At 37.1% G+C, this 16,132-nt stretch overlaps 1 protein-coding gene and 1 long non-coding RNA gene across 2 annotated transcripts in view; one reads left to right on the top strand and one right to left on the bottom strand.

Moving 5' to 3' along the window:
- The window catches only part of LOC117338520 (RAB11-binding protein RELCH-like), a 238,637-nt gene that overhangs the window by 5,291 nt on the left and 217,214 nt on the right, over nucleotides 1-16,132 (top strand). The window contains 2 exon segments of the mRNA XM_033899876.1: nucleotides 193-381; nucleotides 616-704. Of these exon segments, the coding sequence (XP_033755767.1) occupies nucleotides 193-381; nucleotides 616-704 (278 nt within the window).
- On the bottom strand, nucleotides 2,210-3,669 carry LOC117338649. Its single transcript, XR_004535006.1, has 2 exons — nucleotides 2,624-3,669; nucleotides 2,210-2,264 (listed from the first exon to the last, which is right to left on the bottom strand). It is a non-coding gene; the product is annotated as an uncharacterized LOC117338649 (long non-coding RNA).

Here is a 16,132-nt window from a genome sequence, read left to right as displayed (position 1 = left end):
TTATAAGGGATTCTTTTTCACTAATCAATAAGCAACGTCAATGGCGGTTTTGTGATGTCACATTTTTCGTGCCATTTTCAGATATTTTTTTCATATAGGTATGAAAAAAATTTTCAACCAAGCAGAAAGTCACACTCTGCATACAAACAATGCAAAATTGATTATTCAGTAATGAAATTGAAATTTGTACAGGATTTTGAAGACTGGGATGATGTTGGATTGAACATTCCAAGACCTCCAGACCTCTTACATTTATACAAGGACTATGGAAGTCATGTTACACAGGAAGTAGAAACAAGCAATGTGGAATGCTGGGTAAATCTGGAAGAAGATCGTATTGGAGAACTAGAACAAGAATGGATCACAGTGAAGGAACAGTTGGTAAGGACTAGACATATTGATGTACTGTTGTTATCATGTGATTACTTTCCAATGTTATAGATACACTGGAATTACTGTAACATATGATATATTCTTTACTTCGTTTCAGTTGTTAGTAGTTGTTAAGGAAGGACAGAATTATGTAAATGTTTCTGATTTTCTGTGGAATATTGGAATGCACATTTGGAATATGGAATATATCTAAATTCAATATTTAAATGATTTTTTTTTCAGGATTTCCAGATCAAAGAACTTGAGGACCAAGTAATATTGATACAGACAGAGAAAGTAGATCTAGAGCACCAGCTATCAGAAATGTCCAGGTAGGGGGTTAACATAGCAAACATTGTAACTTGATTGTGGGACAAAATACACCATAGTACAATGACACATTAAAACAGGGAGTTTTATCAGGTTAAACAGAATGGGTCGATGTGTTTTGTACATAGTGTCCATGCTTCTTTGGCTCATTTTGTTGAGTTTTGATTTTCACTCCATAGACCTGAGTTTGATTCCTGTTGGGGCACTCAGAAGGAATGCACTTTTTCCTGTTTTTTTTTTTTTACATTGGTGTACCCTATGATGTTTGTATTGAGAGTCTGATTGAGAGGTGGGAAACCTTGGAAGAAAAACAGAACAGTGCAAAAGGAGTGGGTTGTACATAGTGTTAAATAAGTCTCTATCACTCAGTTGATGGAGCATTTCTTTGTGGATGAGTCAGTAGAGCCATGAAATATCCCACCAAAGACCCAGGTTCGATTCCTGTTGTGGCACCTGGCCAAAATATGTTAATTCCAGTTCTTACACAATATACCTTAATTCTCTTTTGGACGTGATATAACACAGGTTACTTTCCAAATAATAAGGGGAACCTCTGTAATGATACTGGTACGTAAACTGGGTTACGTTGTATACTGGTATATAAACTGGGTTACGTTGTATACTGGTACATAAACTGGGTTACGTTGTATACTGGTACATAAACTGGGTTACGTTGTATACTGGTACATAAACTGGGTTACATTGTATACTGATACATAAACTGGGTTACATTGTATACTGATACATAAACTGGGTTACGTTGTATACTGGTACATAAACTGGGTTACGTTGTATACTGGTACATAAACTGGGTTACATTGTATACTGATACATAAACTGGGTTACGTTGTATACTGATACATAAACTGGGTTACATTGTATACTGATACATAAACTGGGTTACGTTGTATACTGATACATAAACTGGGTTACATTGTATACTGATACATAAACTGGGTTACGTTGTATACTGATACATAAACTGGGTTACATTGTATACTGATACATAAACTGGGTTACATTGTATACTGACACATAAACTGGGTTATGTTGTATACTGATACATAAACTGGGTTACGTTGTATATTGGTACATAAACTGGGTTACGTTGTATATTGGTACATAAACTGGGTTACGTTGTATACTGATACATAAACTGGGTTACATTGTATATTGGTACATAAACTGGGTTACATTGTATATTGCTACATCAATGGGGTTATGTTGTATCCTGGTACATAAACTCATACATCAACTGGGTTATGCTGTATACTGATACATCAACTGGGTTACGTTGTATACTGATACATAAACTGGGTTACGTTGTATACTGATTCATAAACTGGGTTACATTGTATACTGATACATAAACTGGGTTACATTGTATACTGGTACATCAACTGGGTTACGTTGTATACTGATACATAAACTAGTTTACGTTGTATACTGATGTCACACGAGTAGTATAATATGTGGGTATTTCTTCAATTATGCACAAACAATGTTCAAATGAAGCACAGTTTATTTAACATAAACACAGACACACACACGGAGACAGTGACCTGAAATAAAAAGAACAATACCTAAAATACATACGGACACGTGTAAACGATGCCGACAATTACATTATTTAATACTTAACGCATTAAATATTCATTTAGGTATATTTTATATGTTTATATTATATTCTATTTTATTCCATAGTTACACTTTTACAATAAGCAATTATAATACATTATTTTTACAATAGCTTTGACCCTATGGAGCCCGACCACGTGTACGTCATATGTAAAATATTTTAACATATTAAGGGCAAGATATTTAAAATGCAAATATATTAGTTTAATGTATTTTATATATCAAATAGCTAAAATACATTAAATATGTATTTATATTATTATTTTAAATTAAATAAACTTACCTAGAAGCACTGTGGCCGTAAAGCACACAGGCTTATACCAGACGTGTATGTTGGTGCAGGGTCTATAGCCGTTGTGGCTGCACTCACCTGGGCAAGGCCCAGGTAAAGTTTTCCACGTGCACGGGTATAGGGTCATGCAGGGTCAAAGTGACACACTCAACCAATCCTTGCGCTCACCTCTCATACGTCACCATAACAACTATATACACAGGTACATAGGACATTATATGACACGGGGACTTGTACAAACATTATACACGATACACAGCGCAAGTATCTATACACACTTTACATGTACAGGTGTTGGTCAGACTATTAAAGTTTGACCACCGTGACATTCTCCCCTGCAAAGGAAAATGACTCCTGGCATTTAAACTAATATATCAACCACAATGGTTGAATCTACTAATAATATAAAAGAATGAGCAGCTAATTATCTAATATCCAAGTGATTGGGGCAATCCCTACCTACGAGGAATACAAGATAACTGCTCATATAACACTATAGAATGAAAAATCTAAAATTAACATCTGTATAAAATGAAATTATCACCTTGGCCAGTGTCCCAAGGTAATATAATTATATATTCCATAACTACTTAGAGATTTTCTCCTCTGCCATGTGGAACAAAGCTTTCCTGATGTGAATATTAATCTTTTACTTTATAATTGAATGTAAATTACAATTATGCTGCAGTTTCTACTTATTTAATGGTAAACCATAAGGTAATACACACAAGTAGCTGTAGAGATTAAATATTAATTTCACAATTTGAAGTAAACTTTGTCCACCACGACATTCTCCCACTGCTCTGAGTATCTAGACGTAGACCTCAGCTCCAGAATTGGACGGTACCAAGGTTCCCATGAGCCATTCCCCATACAAGTTAGGAGATTTACAGACTCGCCTGGGCCTTGCAGCTGGTATAGAGTCTTGTGTCTGACTTTCACTGCCTGCAGTGTTGGAATTTCGACACACACCCTTATTACCCTGTTTCGGAGAATCCCCTGAACCAACAGTATGTGGTTGCACTGGCTGTCGCGACTCAGCAAAAGCTCGGGTTTAAAAATTATTTTTTTATTTTGTCCAAAATTTTTTTTTCCATAGGGTTAAAAACCCCCCCTTTTTTTTAAAAACCAAAAGGAAAGGCAATATAAATTTACCTTTAAAAGTTTAAAACCCAAAAGCTTTGAAAACCCCTTTTTTGGGGAAAGCCCCCCCCGGGCCCCCCCCCCCCCCCCCCCCCCCCCCCCCCCCCCCCCCCCCCCAAAAAAAAAAAAAAAAAAAAAAAAAAAAAAAAAAAAAAAAAAAAAAAAAAAAAAAAAAAAAAAAAAAAAAAAAAAAAGTTTTTTTAAAAATTTTTTTTGTAAAATTTCCCCCCCCCTTTGGAAAAATTTAAACCCCAAATAAAAAGGTTAATGAGCCCCCCCCATCAAATAGAAATTTACAATTGGGGGTTTTTATTTTTTTATTTACTCCGCATGGGGTTTTACACAACCCCTTTTTTACCGTTTCGGGCCCCCTAAACGTTGGGGTTGCATCTGCGGCCAGAAAGTCGTCGGGTTGGGCTCCGCAGGAAAATAACAATCTTGGTCCCCCCTCATCGACTATCAGGGTCAGATTTTGAGGGGAAACTTCAACTTCTAAATTCCGGCATTTATATTTTTTTCCCTTGGTTGGGGCAGCTGTTTGGTAACCCTGAAAAAAAAGGACGGTTTAAAAAATTTTTATAACCTTGACCTTTGGATGGGTATAAATATCAAAATTGGGGCCAACTAGGAAAGGGGGGTTCCTTACCCAAATTTAGCTGAAAACTTTTTTAAAATATAAAGTTTAATCAGAACCCGGTTATTTAATTAGCTTTTTCCACCCCCCATTCAAACTTCTTTGTTACCCTTCCCCTTTTTCATTTCCCCGAGGCACTTTGGTAGCAAGTTAACCAGTTAAGTTTTTCAAATTTTGAGACTCCCACATCTCAGGGGGTATCGTGCCAAGAAATGCCCTACCAAGTCCGGGTCCCCAAAAAATTAAGAAAGTTTTCCCTGGGCTTTTTTTTTGTTGATTTTGCTGAAAAAAGGGACCCAAGGGGATTCCAACTTTTTTCTTCCCCCAAACCTAACCCAACATTTTTGGGTTTGCCCGTTCAAACCCCGCCCATGGAGGGGTTTAGGGGATTTGGTTTTCTCCCACTCAGTACTTGGGGAAAATTTTTTATAACTTTGCTTTCAAAATTCTGCCCTGGTACTGAATCGGGCCCAAAGGAAAAGGGTTTTAGGGGGCCCTAAATTTTTCTCAACCCTGGCTTGATGCTAATTTGGCCTGGTTGGGAAGTTTGGGCATACTGAAAGGGTCTGAAACCCAAAAAGTTTTCTAGCCCCCCCTTTCCTTTCCCAAGGTAAATACCATGCGAGAACCCCCATTGGCGAGAAACTTTGGAACTGACTAATTGGGGCATTGGGACAGTAGGGGTTTTCCAAACACCTAAAAAGTTTCAACCAAAAAAAAAAAATAAATTTCCCACCCTGGCCAAAAAAAACCCGTTCAACGTTTTGGTCCCCCCTGTACCACTTAAACATTGGGACTTTTCCCAATCCCGGGGAATTAATTTTAAACGGGTCACCATTACTGTGTTTTTCTTCAAAACCCCTTAAGTAGCCCAAAGCGAACCCCATAATGCACACCCCTCGGTTTTTTTTAATCTTTTTTTCGGGGAACCCTTCCCGCAAATTCAAACCCCCCAAGATTTTCTGGGCTTTTTTTTTCCCAAATACACCAGAGAGTTTTACACCCTTTTAGGGTGTTTGGGCCCGGGGGGGTTTTTTGAAAACCACAGTTTCTGAAAAAGGGGAAAAAACCCTCTCGGGGAAAAAAGAAGCAAGGTAATCTTCAAATCGGGGAAAAACTTCCCTTGCTTGTACTTTTTTGAAAACCCCCCCTTTTCGAACCCCTTAGACGGCCCCCGCTTATAAAACTAATTTAAATTTTTTAATAGGCAACCCCTTTGACTCTTCCCCCGGTTTTGCTGTTTTCCCCAAATAAAGGGGGGGGGTTTTTATTTTTGTGTACCTAAAAGTGTTGCCATCGGGTAAGGAACTTTCAGTAGGGCCCAGAACAAAGAAATTCCAAAAATGGCGGGAAATTTCTTTCATCGGCCTTTTAAAACCCGGGCCCCCGGGAAACCCAAACCCCCCCTTAAAAAAGGTTATTTGGGAAGCAACCCAAAACCCTTTCTGGGCCCTTTGGTTTAACAAGAAGGTTGGAAAATCTGATTCAAAAGGGGAAAGTAAAGATGTATGGTACAAAAGCCTTCGGGGGGGTATCCCCTACCCAGGGAATCTTTTCTTTGGCCCCTTTTTTTTGGGGACAGGAAAACAAGAAGATCTTTAAAGGGTTTTTTTTTGATTTTTTGGGGGGAAAATCCGGATCTTAAAAATTTTGAAACCCTCCCCTGTTAACCCTTTGTGAAAACAGAATGACCCGTAAAAAGGGGGTTTTTCCCTTGAAAATTGACGGTTTTTTGGCCAAATTTGCATTTGTTTTCAAAGCGCAGTTTAAAAATTGGGTCATTCGAATTCCTCCTTCAGAAAAAACCCCCAGTTAGAACTTGAAATTTAAAGAATTCCATTTGGGGGTTTTGGGGTTAAGCCGTGTTTTTACCCCTTCAAAACAACCCTTTTTTGGGAGGGCCAAATTTCGAAATCGAATTCATAGGAAAATTTTAAACATTCTTAAGGGGGTTTCCCCACCTTCTTTTTTAACTGGGGTTGTTAGACCAAAATGGTTCTTAAAGAAACCCGTCCAAAAGAAAAATGTTTCCCCTTGTCTTTCCTCCTTGAGATTGGAAAGACTCGGCCAGTTCGGTATCTTTCAATTAAGGGAGGTTTCCTTGGTAGGGTGTCACCAATTTTTTCCCCCTGATTTAAAAATCAGAAAAATCTTGGGGCCCATTTTTTTTGGGGCCCCACTTCCAAAAATTTAATCTTTAGGTCCCCAAAATTTTAAGATGTTGTTTTTTAACCCCCGGGGGTTAGACAGTTTAAAAGAACCGGAGGTTTTACCGGGTTTGACAAGTCTTTTTTTCCCCAAAAACCTTTTTAAGGGGGGAAAAATACCCACCCCATTTTGGTTCCCCCAAATGCAGGGGATTTGCCCTGTTCGGGCCCCCGTTTGTAAAATTCCCCCTCCCCAACCAAGGGACATTTCTTTAAGGGTTTGGGGGCCCATGAAACTTGGGAAAAAAGTTTTTTGGAAGTTTAAACCTGGGTTTAAAGACCAACAAATTTGGGTCACCAGGGCGCCAAGCACCCTTGGAAAAAGGTTAAAAAGGAGTTTCCTTTTTTCCCACCACTAAATTTTCCCCACCCTAAACCCCAGGGAAACTTTAGGGTTATTGGGCACGGGTAATTGGAACACCACCATGGGAAGAAAAAACTGAACACAGCCTCCAAATTAAAAGAAAATGGTACTTTGGAACCTCCAACGTTTAAATTTTTGGGCCAACAAAAGGCTGGGGTTTAAGGGATTTTACAATTGGGAAACATACAATAGACAGAAAGGGGAAAACAAATTTTGTCTTTCCCATTTTAAATGGACCCCGTCAATATGAGACAAAATTTTGTTCATCGAAACCTGGGGTCGGATTTATCAATCTCCTAAATCATCCCCTACAAAAGGGGGGTTTTCCCCCCCTTTTTTGGGCTTTGATCCCCCTTTTTTAAAAGGGGACTTCTGGGGGATTTACTTGGGTTCTTAATATTGCCCTCCGGGGGATTACCTTTTTGGTATTCCCCCGGGGGGACTTCGGGGGATTCCTTTTTTTTTATACCCCTCCCCATTACCTTTTTTTATAAATTACAGTACCCTAAATTTCTTTTCGGGGATTTGTTTTTTTGCTCTAAAGGCATTTCCCTGCTCATGAGCTTTCAAGTTTTTTATCATCCCCAAAAACTTGTAAGGGCTTGTTGGGCTTGCCTTTGTGGGTTTTGGGCCGTTTTTTGTGTGGGTGGTTAGGTCACCGCTCTAAACCCTCCTAACGAAAGTGTATGACTTAATAGAGTATATTTGTGACGGTCGGGCCTTTTAAAATCTGTGCAGCGCAAGCCAGTCCAAAATTGGATCGGTATGTCATCCTGGCTAAAGGGTTACATGTCCCGTTTATGGCAAGCTGCAAAGTGCCTTGTCTGCACGAAGCGGTGACGATTCCCCCTTTTTTTTGGGTGTAGCAGAAAGAAGTGTAATACAACTTCTTAGAAGCCATTCCCAAAAAAGGGTCCAATTTTTCAGAATACCAAAGTTGCATGGACCAAAGGTTAAGGTCTGACAGCGATACCCTGGGTTTCCTATAGCCGAAGAAAAGCTCTTCGGACGGGGTTTTGTTCAATGTAAAACCCCGACCCCCGTATCCCCATCCTTATGGGGTTTTACCACTTTGAGGTAAATCATCTCCTGAAAATGAGGGTTTTTTCGGAACTGGGGTAAAAGGTGTGTTTTCCCTATTCAGCGATGGAGTTAGGGGAAACCCCCCAATCCCCCCCCAGACCCAAAAATGGAAAAATTTTGAATAGGGGGGTAAAGGAAAGTAATGGTATTCCCCCCATCCCCAAGCCCGCGAAATAAATTTTAAATGAACCTTGGGCCCCTCCCATCCCTTTTGTCACTGCTCGCAGTTTTTAACAAAAAAGGGGAGCTTGCGACAAGCAGGGTTTGATAGAGCCGGATTTTAAAATAGCATGCTTTTACCCCATTTTGGGAAAATGGACATAGCACTTTTTTCTGGCGCAAAAGGTAGCCAGAGGTCAATCTCCCTGCCCCCAAGTTGGAGGTCCTGTGGTGGTTTTTGAGTCTGCCATCTCAGATAAATAAAAATATAAAAACTACAAATTAATATATTTAAAAATGAACTAAGAGGAAATCAGTATCCAAGTGTTTGGGACAACCCCTCCCTACGGGGAATTTAAAAGAAAACGCATACAAGATATCCCCAGAAACCAAGTATTTTTGGGTTTGTATGAATATTTACACCCAAAAGTACAAATTGAAACAAAATTTTTTTATCCAAACCTAGCTAGTAGAGGTGGTGGATCCCATCTTGTAAGACAAAAAATTCAAGAGATGGGGGGGGATTACCCGGGGTTTTCTCGATTCCTGACCTAACTAAGTCTAACCTAAGATGAGGGGGTAACAAGACTTGAATTAGTATTGACCTCGTCGGGGGAAAAGTGTTTTCTTTTTTCAAACTCCCCCCATTTAAAATGAGTCTTGAGTTTGGAATGAAAAATGGGTTTGGTTTTTCCCCGGATTTACCACCTTTTAAGAGTATGGGGATTTCCCAAAAAATTCTTACGTAAAAATTGGGCCCTATGGAAATAAAACTTTTAATTTCAAACTCCCAAATCAATAGCAGTTTAAAAAGTCTGATCCCTAAATAATGAATTCCCTTCTTTAGTGGGTCACATGTATAAAAACACATAAAAAAAAAAAGGAAGAACAACCCTAATTGGAAAAGTTCAGTTTTCCCCCGGAAGGAAATGATAAAGGAAATGGTTCAATGGAACCAAAAATCAGTTAATTTTTGTAAAAAACCAAATGTTTTATAAAAATTATTGGTAAAATATGGTTTTTTTTTTATAAAAACATTAGGAAATTACAATAAATTTCGGACTTACTAAAATATAACCTATGACAGTTGATATTAAAAGATCAAAATGACAAACCTACAATTAACTGAACAAAAAATACAAAAAATAGTAAGGGGCAATTCTAAGTATTAGAATTAAAAAGCGTCATAAAAAAAAGGGACGAAAATTTTAAAAAAACCCACTTGGACTCCCCCACTCCAAAGAGATTCCCCCGACAGTGGGCCAGGGCAAGGGGAAAGGTTAGGGTTCCCGGAATTTTAGCGGGGAAAAAAACCAAGCATGCAAGAAAAATAAAAGTTTTGAAATAATATCACTTAAAGTTTTTTTTTAAGAAAAAGGGTAAAATTGGGTTTTTTTAATTCCTAAAAATAAACCGATTTTCCGATAATTTAAATAAGGGGGAAAATGGGGATTTTTCATTTACATTTAATAAAATTTTTTTCCCCCATAAAAAAAACACAGGAATGCAAATTTTAAACGACAAATAAAACCCACCTGAAAAAAAAAATTCTGTAAAAAATTTTTTCTAGTTCCTTTTTTAAAAATTTTCTGGCCCCCCGATTCCTTTTTTTAAAACTTCTTTTAAACCAACAAAAATGGTTTAAACTCAAAAAACCCCTTTCCCCCTGGCCCTTTTCTTTTCCTCCACCAAAAACCCTTTTCACAGGAAAAAAAAAACTCCCCGTTTCTTCCCAGTCTCGAAAGTGGGGCCCGGCGAAAACGTTGACAAACGCCAAAACCTGGGGCCACTTTTCTTGCTCCAAAGGGTTTCCCCCCACTTTCCCTATTTCCGTTGATCCCCCCATGGTTTTTTGGGCCATCCCCTCCCCTCCAAAAGAAAAACCCGTTTCCCCCTCCCCCGGGTTTTTATGGGGGGGGTTTCCCTTCTTTCCAAAAAACCTTAATTTGGGGGGGCCGGGGTTTTTATTTAAACTAAAAACCGCCACCCCCCCCTCCCCCTAAAAAAAAAACTTCTCCCGGGGGCCCACGGGGGAAACTGAAAATTTTTGATTATTTAAATACTTAACAATTAAAATTCTTTAGGTTATTTAATGTTATATTTATTCTATTTATTAATTACACTTTTCAAAAGCATTATTTAAACATTTTTCCCAAAAAGCTTTGACCCATGGAGCCCGGGGACCCCGTGTAGTTATAAAAAAAAAATTTTAACATAATAAGGGCAGATATTTAAAATCCCAAAAATTAGTTTAAGTATTAATATCAAAAAGCAAAAATTTACTTAAATTTAGGGTTTTTATATTTGATTAAATTAAATAAATTAAATGAAGCACTGTGGCCCGTAAAAAGCAAAACAGGTTTTATACCAGACGTGTAGTTGGGCAGGGTTTGCCGTTGTGCTGCACTCCCCCTTTTGGGCAAGGCCAGGTAAAGTTAAGGCCAGGGTTAGGGTCTGGGGTAAAGGACACACCAACCCAACCCTTTGCGCCACCCAAAAAACGTCACCAAAAAACAACTATATACACAGGTACATAGGACATTATATGACACGGGGCTTTTGTACAAAACATTATACCGATACAAAGCGCAAGTTCTCTAACACTTCATGACAGGGTTGGTAGCTTAAAGTTTGACCACCGGGGCACGATTTAAAATGGGTTCATTGATACTGCCCCTAAACTGGGTAATGTTTTGTCCCCCCAAAATGGGTTACATTGTAACTGTTTACATAAACTGGGGGGTTACGTTGGGTATCTGATACATCAAAAGGGGGTTTTTTTGTAACGGGGGACATAAAACTGGGTACATTGTTTTACGGGGGCCCCGTAATTCGCACCTTCGTTCCCAGTCCCAAACCGCCCGGTTTGGGGTTTTTTGGGGTTTTGTTTTTTTTTGTAAAGGTCAAAAAAATTGTCAGTAAGATTTATCCCCCCTTTGATTATACAATCCGGGAGTTTCAAAACACGTCAGACTTTCAGACTTTTTTAACAAAAATATACTTAGTTTTATATGATTCTTTTTTGTTTTGAAAAAAAGTAAAAAAAAATATGTTTTCAAAGAACATGAAAAGGAAAGTCGTTTTTTTTAAGGGGGAAAAAGTACACAAAACAAAAACATGGTCAAATCCCCCAGGTTACATCAAGTAGAAAAATTACAAACGTTAAATACCTTAAAAAAATCCCGGATTTTACAACTTTTCCGTCAGTCCATGTTTTTTTTTTTTGTTTTACGTACCCGAAACCCCAAATACTATTTAAAAGTACGCGACACCAGCGGGGGAATACCCAAAAGGGCGATTATTAAACCCCAAATTTACTTTAAAAATTGAGTTAGTTAAAAATAGACGAATATTTACAATTTGTGTGTAATAAACCCAGTTCTTGTGATCACTGCTTTAAAACGTGAATGTGTGTAAATTTAAAAACATGATCTTTTTAATGAGTCGCGTTTTACGAACGGGGTTTTTTTACAAGCCGATATCCGTGATTACCCAATTTTACAAGGTTAATTGTTAATTACCGATCAAAATTTTTTACATGTATTTTGATGATTAAATTTTGTATCAGGCTGTATGTTTTTGCTAAATTTTGTAACATTTAGGCGGGAGGAAAAGCAAGTACCGTTTAAAAAAAAAAAGCTCACATCAACACAGGTAAAAACCCGGGGCTAGACCTGCCCGCGGTCTTTGACTAGACAGGTCAAGCGAAGTCTTAAGCTGTCGACACGGGTGACTTGCCCCGAATTTTTTTCTCCCCGTGGGTGAAAAATTGTCCCGGTTATTGAGGGAAATTTATAATAAAAGTAGTTCCGTCCCAAAAAGGGCTTCGGAATGGAATCCAATTTCCCGGGCTGGTGAGTACAAAAAGTTACGGAAAAACCCTTCCCGTGCATTTTGTCCCGGGTGTGAGTTTTGGACTTGGGTCCGGATTATCGCGGGTCCACTGTATACTGATACAAAACGGGGTTTGTTTTTACTGGTACATAAACGGGTTTTCATTTTTATCGATCATAAACGGGGGTTACATTGTTTATACATAAAAACTGGGTTACATTGTATACTGATAATAAAAAAGGGTTTTTTGTGTATAGAACATAAAAGGGTTACGTTGTATAATGATTTATAAACTGGGTTGCGTTGATACTGATATATAAAAAATGGGGAGTTTTTTATGATTAAATGGGTTAATTGTATAGGTACTCAAGGGGGTTGTTTTTATACGATAATAAAATGGGTTACATGTATATGGTAATTTTAAATGGGTTACGGTTTTAATGATACATAAAGGGTTACATGTATACTGATACATAAAAGGGGGGTTTTGTTGATATTGGTACATAAACTGGGTTACGTTTTTAAGAAATAAACTGGGTTAGTTTTATACTTGTAAATCAACGGGGTTAGTTGTATACTGATAATAAAGGGGTTTGGTTTGTTTTTGATTTAAATGGGGTTTTTGTTATAATAAAAACTGGGTTACGTTGTTTAATGAAAATAAATGGGTTTTCTGTAACTGGTACATAAACTGGGTTTAAAGGTATTTGTACAAAATGGGGTTTGTTTTATCCGGTAAAAAACTCATTACATAAAAAGGGTTTTGCGTATTGAACATCAAAGGGGGACGGTTTTAACGATACATAAAAAGGGTTCGTTATACGATTTATAAACTGGGTTACTTGTAACTGGTAATAAACGGGTTAATTGTTATGGAATAGATAAAAAAAACTAGGGGGTGTCAAAAAAGAAACAAAAAACCCAGGGGGGTTTTCAGAAAAAAAAAAAACCTAGGGGGTTTTCAGAAAAATCAAAAACCCAGGGGGGTCAGAAAAAAACAAAACTAGGGGGTGTCAGAAAAAAACAAAAAAATAGGGGGGGGGACAGAGAAATCAAAAAATTGGGGTGACAGAGAAAACAAAAACCTTTGGGGGTATCAGAAAAAACAAAAAAATTTGGGGGTGACGAGAAATCAAAAACTAGGGGGGGGAAAGAAAAATCAAAAACCCAGGGGGGGGGAAGGAAATCAAAACCTGGGGGGGGACAGAAAACCGGGGGGGGGGGAAAAAAATCAAAAAACCCAGTGGATGAAAAAAATCAAAAAATAGGGGGTTTTTCAGAGAAACAAAACCAGGGGGGTGAAAAAAAAAAAACCTAGGGGTGTCAGAAAAATCAAAACCTAGGGGGTGTCAGAAAAATAAAAACCTAGGGGGTGTCAGAAAAATCAAAACCTAGGGGTTGACAGAGAAAAAAAAACTTTTGGGGGGAAGAGAAAACAAAAAATTGGGGATGTGGAAAAATCAAACCAGGGGAGTCGAAAAATCAAACCCAGGGGATGTGAAAAATCAAAACTAGGGGTTTAGAAAATCAAAACCTAGGGGGGGGGCAGAGAAATCAAAAAACCTTGGGGGGAGACAGAGAAATCAAAACCTAGGGTGTGTCAGAAAAAAAAAACCTTGAGGGTGTCAGAAAAATCAAAACCTAGGGGGTGTCAGAAAAATCAAAACCTAGGGGGGGGGACGGAAATCAAAAACCTTGGGGGTGACAGAAACCCCCTTTGGGGGGAAGAGAAAACCAAAAAAAGTGGATGACGATAAACAAACCTGGGGGTTTTTCAGGAAAATCAAAACCCAGGGGGGAGAAAAAAAAAAAAAAAGGGGGAGAAAAATAAAAAATGGGGGTTTTAGAAATTCAAAAAAGGGGGGGGTTAAAAAAAAACCCGGGTTACAGGCCCCCCCCCCCCAAAAAATTGGGGGGGGGCGGCAAACCTTGGGGGTTGAGGCCAAACTGGGGTGCGAAAAAAAAACCCGGGGAGGGTTTAGGAAAAAAACAAAACCAGGGGGGTGTCAGAAAAAAAACAAAACCAGGGGGTTTTCGGGGAAACAAAAAACCTGGGGGTGCAGAAAAAAATAAAACCCGGGATTGGCAAAAAACAAAACCTAGGGGGGTTGTCAAAAAAATTTTTTTTAAAATCAAAATAGGGGGGGGTCAGAAAATCAAAATGGGGGTGTCAGAAAAAAAAAAAACCTAGGGTTTTTTAGGAAAAAAAAACAAAACCTAGGGGGGGGGCCAGAAAAAATCAAATAGGGTTGCAGAAAAAAACAAAACCTTTGGGGGCGAAAAACAAAAATAGGGGGGGTCGGAAAAAAAAAAAACCCAGGGGGGTCGAAAAATCAAACCCCGGGGGGTTGGAAAATAAAACTAGGGGGGTCAGGGAAAAAAAAAAACCCAGGGGGGGTAGGAAAAACTAGGGAAAAAAAAAACTTTAGGGGAAAAGGATTTTTAAACAGTTTTTTGGGCTAATTTATAGGGGTTAGAAAAATCAAACAGTTTGTTTGGGAAATTTCCCCTTTATTTTTAGAAAAAAAAATTTTAAAACTTTTGGGGGTCAAAAAAATAGGTAAATTTTGACTATTAAAAAAAAGACAAATCCCTGTGGGGGGAAAAAAAGGTGCTAAAATTGGGAAAAAAATTAATTTTGGAAAAAATAAGGGCAAACGTTAATGAAAAAAGTTTGGGACCCTGAAAAAATTTGATTGTTTTTAATACCCAAAGTAGTAAAAAAAAAAAGAAAAAAAAAAAAAAAAAAAAATAAAATTTTTAATTTTTAAAAATGGGTTTCAAAATTGGGGTAAAAAGGTTAAATTCCCTTTAAAAAAAGGATCAAATCCAATGGTGGAGGAAAAACAAGTGAACGGGATAAATTATCTTTAAAAGTTAACAACAAGTTTGGGGGCAAATCAATCATAAAAAAAGGTTAGAAACAAGAAAAAGGGAAATTAAAGTGGGGGGTTTTTTCTAGTAACAAAACTTTAGTAAAAAGGGAAAGAAGAAAAAAGGAGGGGAAAAAGAAAATTTTTTAAAAAAATAAAAAATTTCAAAATCTAAAAAAAAGGGGGGTTAAAATTCAATGGTAAACAGGGTTCAAATTTAATTTGTAAAACAAGAGGGTCAAAAAATCTATAAAGGAGGTTTTAACTTCAATTAGTAAAAACAGGGGGTTAAATTTTAATAGTAAAAAATGGTTCAAATTCATCAGAAACAGGGGTCACATTTAATCTATAAAAAGGAGGTTCACATTTTATCAGTAACACAGAGGGGCAAATTTTAAATTTGAACACGAGGTCAACTTTAATTTTGTAACGGAGTTCAACATTCAAATTTTAAACAGAGGGTTTTAAAAATTTTTTTGTCAAGGGTTTTTTGTTGGGGGTTCAAATCTTTGTAACACAGGGGTTAACATTCAATCTGAAACAGGAGGTTTTCAAAGTCCAAAAAAATTTAACAAATCTTTTTTAAAAAATTTAAAATCAAAAGTTTTCCCGGATTAATTAAAATTAGGGAGGGAATTTTGGGACCCCACAAGTTTTACATTAATTTAAAAGGATTTAATTTCAGAAAAAGAAAATTCATAAGTTTTAAAAAAAAAATTTTTGGGGGAAAATTTAAATATTTTTAAACAAAAAATTTTTTATAATAAACAATTTTCAACATTTTTAATTAATTTGAAAAAAGTTTTAAAAAGTCATGTTCCCACGAAAGTTTAAATCCATAGTTTAAAACCCAATTCACAAACTAAACAGGTTAAATTTCTAAACCATTTTCTTTTCAAAAAAATAAATTTGAAGGGCCTTTTAGAATTTTTTTATAAAAACCGAATCATGAAAGATTTTTTTGGGAATTCTGATGTTTTTACCAAAGAAAACAAACATCTAAAAAAGTTTTAAGGGGAATTGGGGTTTTTCCCCCGGGGAAAAATTTTTGAAGAAACAATTTAAGAAAAAAATTTAAAATTTTTTCTTTGGTGTCTATGAAATTTTGTATTTTTTTTAAAAAAAATAAATTTTTTAAATTTTTCAATTTTTAGTTTTTGGATTTTGAAATTGGGGTATTTGATTTAAAATTTTATGAAATTT

Source organism: Pecten maximus, chromosome 11 (assembly GCF_902652985.1).
Source record: "Pecten maximus chromosome 11, xPecMax1.1, whole genome shotgun sequence".
Lineage (NCBI taxonomy): Eukaryota > Metazoa > Mollusca > Bivalvia > Pectinida > Pectinidae > Pecten > Pecten maximus.
This window is presented reverse-complemented; position numbering and strand designations above follow the sequence as displayed.